Here is a 5,897-nt window from a genome sequence, read left to right as displayed (position 1 = left end):
CTTGTGTATCTTTATAAAACTTCCTCAAACAGGTAAAGAAGATCGAAGGAGGGTCACTACCTGCCTCACGATGCTGTTAAGAAAGATTCGGTCACTACACCTATCAAAGTGGTATTTAATTGTAGTGCTTGAGCTAATAAGAAGGCCGCGAGCCTAAATGCTTGTCTTTATACAGGTCCCAATATTACCGAGAAATTAAATGTTCTAATTATGTTTCGTACGAAGCCACATGGTCTCGTAGCTGACATCTCCAAAGCATTTCTTAGAAAGAAGTGGCTAGGAAATACACTAAATTCCTCTGGCCACGGAATCCGTATGATAAAGACAGTCCTTTGGACGTCTACCAATTCAAGTCAGTCCTGTTGGGATCATGCTCGAGCCCTTCCCTACTGTGTAACATACTGCTACGTCATTGTGACAAAGCAGGATGTCCAGAAATCGTGAAATCATTCTATATGGACAATTTACAAATCACAGTGGAAACAGAAGAAGTGGCAGTGGCCATATACAGATTAGCCAAAAGAGGTTGTCAATCTGCTAATATGCTTCTTCAAGATTGGAATACCAATTCCAACCAATTGAGAAATATAATCAGACAAGAAATTAATCTTGCATTAACTGAAAATCAGCCCGTGTTAGGCCTGAGCTGGAATGTTAAAGGTGACAAATTAGGTATTAAAACCCCTTCCTACCCAGATGTACCACTTACTAGAAGATCCTTACTAAGTCAAGTGTCACTCTTATTTGATCCATTGGGCATTTTGAGCCCTATAACAATAAGAGGCAAAATGTTGTTGGTACAAGAAGTTTCGAAGGAAAAGGTGGATTGGGATACCCTACTACCTGAAAGATGCAATCAGGAATGGGGAAAAACAATAGAAGACTGTAGAATGAGCACTAATGTTACCATCCCAAGAACAAGTAATAATGATAGATAATATAATTCAACTCAACCTATTCTGTGACGCGTCTGCAAGGGCGTATGGCGCAGTCGCCTATTCAGTGACATAGCACAATAGTGAGTTGATTATGGCTAAAAAAAGGGTAGCCCCACTAAAGAGGCTGACATTACCTCAACTGGAGTTAACCGCCTTAGAATTGGGAACTCGATTAGCCAAATATTTGGTGGACATTACCGCCACTCTTAATAATAAAACAGAGGAAGAAACTCCCCTTTTCTTAGAGGTTATTATTTGGACATATTGTGAAATCTGTCTACATTAGAATGCTAAAAATGATAATAGAATTCCATATGTTAAAAATAGTCCACAAAATATCAACCCAACAGGATTATACAATTAATCACGTGTCGACGCAGTATTTATCACCCTGAGAATCCTCCAGCTGGTGCCATCAAATACCACGTTGCCAGGCTAAGTGAGGCTATCTACTAAATCTAGACCACACACACACACACAATAACTCTCCCAGATATTGTCTACTCGTCAACCGGTATAGAAAGTCTCAGTTGCGGCTACACTAGTACCCGAAACGGCCACGCATATCCTACACTCTGTTGTAGAGACGTGTCCGCACTACGCAAGCAAGGCTACACCCACGCATATGACACCTCCTCTTTCCCAACAAGAAGCGACAACTTCTCCCATCTCCTTCACCCAACAGCTCTGACTCCACACCCGTACTCTACCAGCACACTGCCTATTGTCAATCACATGTACTAATTCTCTCCAGGTAACCCTACACTATGATGATGAAATCCTGCCACCTGGTGTTAATGGTGCACTATGATGATGAAATCCTGCCACCTGGTGTTAATGGTGCTGCCGTTCCTCTCCTGCTACGGTATGTATTAAACAGGTGTTGTACAGCACAGGTGTTAGGCTTGATAGATGTTGTAGGGTGCAAGTGTTGGGAAATATAGCTATTAAGGGGTGTAGGTGTTCAAGAGTTAAGGTGTTGGAAATTACATATTACAGAATGCAGGTGTTCATGATTAATCATTTTATAGCGTGCAGGTGTTACAGAATAAGTATTTAGGGTTCACAGGTGTTACAGAATAAGATGTTAGGCATTACAAATATTATAAAATACAGGTTTTCTGGATTACAAAATGCTGTCAAGTACAGCTGGTAGGTATATAAGTATATAAGTCTGGTAAATCACAGGTGGGGATAAACACACATGGGCTAAAAAGTATGTGTTACTGAGTACAAGTGCAGCAATGTATAATTATCTTTGATACTGTATCTAGGGTTTTAGGTGTTGGTAATATGCGTGTAACAAAGTACAGGTGTTAGGTAGTCTATGTGCTACCGAGTACATGTTTTAAGAATTGTAGGTGCATACAGAGTACTTGTTTAGGGATTATGTGTGTTACAGAGTAAAAGTATTAGGGATTATAGGTGTTAAGAGGTACTAGTGTGGTAAAGGACAGGTGACAGAACACTCAATGCACGGTTATGAAGCACTGTTGACAAAATATCGTCTTTATGAATTTTAAGTGAAACGGGAGAAAATATACGATAAACGAAAATTCACAAGGGACGTTTTCAGTTAATAAGATACATGATATATTTCAACTCAACGAATGAGCCTCTTTTATATATTGCGCGATTTTACTGTAGATCTGACGACCCTGAAATCTCATAACTTCATAGGTTATATTTTCCCATTAGTATGGGTGTGAGAACGCATATGCCAGGTTCACGTAAGATACGAGGCAGAGATAACAGCCAAGGTTGAAGTTTAAACTATTGAGACGATTCTGGATGTAATCCTGTCGGTGGGTGGGAGGGTGCTTTGTGCATAAAAAATACTAAAAATCACACTTTGGGTTTTGTGAAGGAACATTTAAAGCACAAAAAATGAAGAGCGAACATTCTTTAACCCGGTGGCTTATGAAACATCTACCGCGCGAAATATTTTATGCGATATCTTTTGAAATATCTCCCGGATATGGAATAAATTATACGTGACATATTTTGTACAATACCTGTATCCATGCAAATTAAGTCATACAATAAAATATAAACACAAATAATAAGTGTTACATCAAGTGTGGTTTCAGTAAAGCTATTGTTCTTCAACCCTTTGGCTGAACAAAATCGTCTAGCGTTAGCCAGATTAAAATAGTTAGGGGATACTTTGCCCTCTAAAAGGTTATCTTGGCCTGAGCATATCCTGTGAGTTGCTAAGTCTAGGATGTTGCATGTAGGGCAGTGCTATTCAACTTGGGTGGACGAGATTTTGTTTGGGGTGGATGGCAGTCTTGGGGTGGTTGAAGGGATGGACGAGACTTGGAAGGATGGAGACAGGTGTGAATGTGTGTCGCCCGTATTGTTTCTCTGGAATCATGACGTCAGCCGTAATATTTGAAACGCCAACCAATGAGAAGAGTGTACTGGGAGGTGGATTTAGTTTTAAATTTCAAAGTCTGTGCCCAGTTGACTGTCGTGGAGAAAGTAGGTAAGTTAGCGTTTCGATCTATTTCTCACGGCTTGTTGATATATCACAAAGCTGGACGAAACGACAGATGTGGGAGGGGATGTCCAGCTGATTGTGTACTGTCGTTTTCCAGATTTAGTCTAAGACCATAGCTGAACACTACTTGTGCTGCCTCCAATTAGGGGTTGAAATAACAGCGGGGAACATTTTCCATAAACTGTATTATTTTATGATTGAAGAGAGAATTGAATGGTCGAAATGCAATGGTTGGAGCAATCAATGGTGTTGCGACTGAAAGAGACTGGAACAGCTAGTGAGAAGAATGATTTAGAGCATCTTCTCGATGACATCTTCTCGGTGAGTTGTGCAGAGATATGGAAGCCAACTTCACCACACTGCTCTTTCATGCCGAAGCGGTTATTCCGTAGGAAGGTTCTGAACTGAACGTTTGCACTGAGAGAACAGTTGCGTGTTTTTTTTTTTTACAAAGGAAACAAACACCATGGCAGTTAAATGTCAGGATAACTTTTGGCTGGCAAAGTTGTCATAGACGACCTTAGTTCTTAATCATTTGAACAAACTCAACATCAGTCTCCAAGGCAAAGGTCGTGATATTTTCACAACAATGGGAATAATAAATGAATTCAAACTGCAGGTGCAAAAGTGGGTGGAGAGCCAAAGAAGAAAAGAACACTTTTTCTGATTCCCGACTTTTGATAACTGTGAGAAAATGTGGCTGGGAACACGGGGTGCAGGCAGCAGAAGAGAAGACATTGGAGAAGCGAATGTCCCGCCTGGTCGTCAATCATCTTGCCTTGATTCAGGAAAATCTCAACGTGTATTTCCCATAGAGTGAGAGCGAACACCTGTACTCCAACATGTGGGTTCTTAATCAATTTGCTGATGATGGGGTTAACCATTCTGAAGCTCTATTGGGCCTCCGGACAGATTACGCTTAAAACACAGCCTTCAAGACATTAACACACACCATGTATTTCTGTGTAAACTGTTGGTTATTTCAGACTAGGAGGAGTTGGACGAGCAGGTGACAACCACGTTCGTACAGATGCCAACAACATATGTATGGGAGAGGTTCTCCGTTCTATTTTTAATCAAATCAAAGAAAAGTCGGCTGATGCCAAGATTTCAGCTGATAGCAGATAAAGTACAACAGCAGTCAAGTCACTAAATCACCAAAACATTCATAATTATACCTATGATCCTTTAATTTATTATTTTCCTTAAATTAGTTTAATAAAAAGTAATTTTTTTCTGAATGGAAAACTATATCTTAAATTATATTACAATACAAAATGGTAAATAAATGCAAGTGAAAATGATATATATTATTTCTCGCTCTCTCTCTTGGCAAAAATTGGTTACCACTTGGGGAGGACAACATCAAAAAAGGTTGGCCTCTGATGAAGGGGTGACACAGGGTACCAACCTCCTATGGCCAAGAATCCTCGCGTACCCGATCACAGGCCTTTATTACCCTCTAATATGATCTTCATTATACAGCTGATATTACATTCAATATACTATCATATCATAGCCCACTTACCGATAGATGACGTTGCTGGTGCTAAACTCCATTAGTATTTGATAACTATGGCTGATTTTAAAGTCACGCAGTTAACCATTAGATTCTGCTCCTTTGTGGTGCCCCAAATATAGAAACTGATTATAATGGCGCCTAAATATCAATCACACGGCTGCGAGGCTTCATCCGAGTAGTAATTGGATTTGAGAGTCACCAGGTGAGTGGTAGTGACACATTTACCAGATAATCAATGTAGAGTATGAGGCGAGATGCTTCAAATCAATATAGCTGACGGGAATTTTGGTCGAACTCCAGTGCAAACACATTATTAACCATGACTCTAGTATACATAAGATTAAGAGAGCGAAGAGAGAGAGTTATTATTACTATAATTATAAACAAAAGTAACAATAGTAGTTGTGGCAGCATTATTGATATTTTTGTAATTATTATTATGACTATCTTGCCTTTCTACACGTATATATCATAATTACAATTAATTTTACTAATCATTGTTCACTGCTCATCCTCTTCGCTATATTAGTTTCTACTGTTCTTCATTTCCATGTATCTTTCTCTTTTTCGTCTACTATACATTATCATCATTACTAAAATTAACATTTTCAGAATAACTGACATTTTAATTTACAATCATTATATCCTCTTCCATCTCTCACTCCACCCAGGTGAGGGTATGCTGGCCGAGGAACAGCTACCCTGCATCCCTAGAGTGTTTGACAGCACCTCCTTCGTGTGCGTGTGCAACGTCTCCTACTGCGACACCCTGCCCTCCCCAACTCTTCCAGCTTCAGGAGAGTACTTGGTTTACACCTCCGATCTCGCCTCTCGCAGATTCTTCCAGACCAAGAGCACCTTAACCGTGTCCCTTGATGGTGAGACTTGGCAGTGTATGGTGGTGTGGTGGGTAGTGTTGGTATGTGGTGGGTGT

At 40.0% G+C, this 5,897-nt stretch overlaps 1 protein-coding gene across 1 annotated transcript; it reads left to right on the top strand.

The window, feature by feature from the left end:
* Positions 1 to 1,745: 1,745 nt before the first annotated feature.
* On the top strand, positions 1,746 to 5,841 carry LOC121864385 (lysosomal acid glucosylceramidase-like; the record flags this gene model as incomplete). Its single annotated transcript, XM_042363409.1, has 2 exons — positions 1,746 to 1,803; positions 5,635 to 5,841. Coding segments are annotated over exons 1-2 (265 nt in total), but the record flags the coding sequence as incomplete, so codon positions are not given.
* Between the last annotated feature and the right edge of the window lie 56 nt (positions 5,842 to 5,897).

This window comes from Homarus americanus, unplaced genomic scaffold (assembly GCF_018991925.1).
Source record: "Homarus americanus isolate GMGI-L3 unplaced genomic scaffold, GMGI_Hamer_2.0 scaffold11690, whole genome shotgun sequence".
NCBI lineage: Eukaryota > Metazoa > Arthropoda > Malacostraca > Decapoda > Nephropidae > Homarus > Homarus americanus.
The sequence above is the reverse complement of the archived record's forward strand: the minus strand, read 5'-3'. Positions and strand labels throughout refer to the sequence as shown.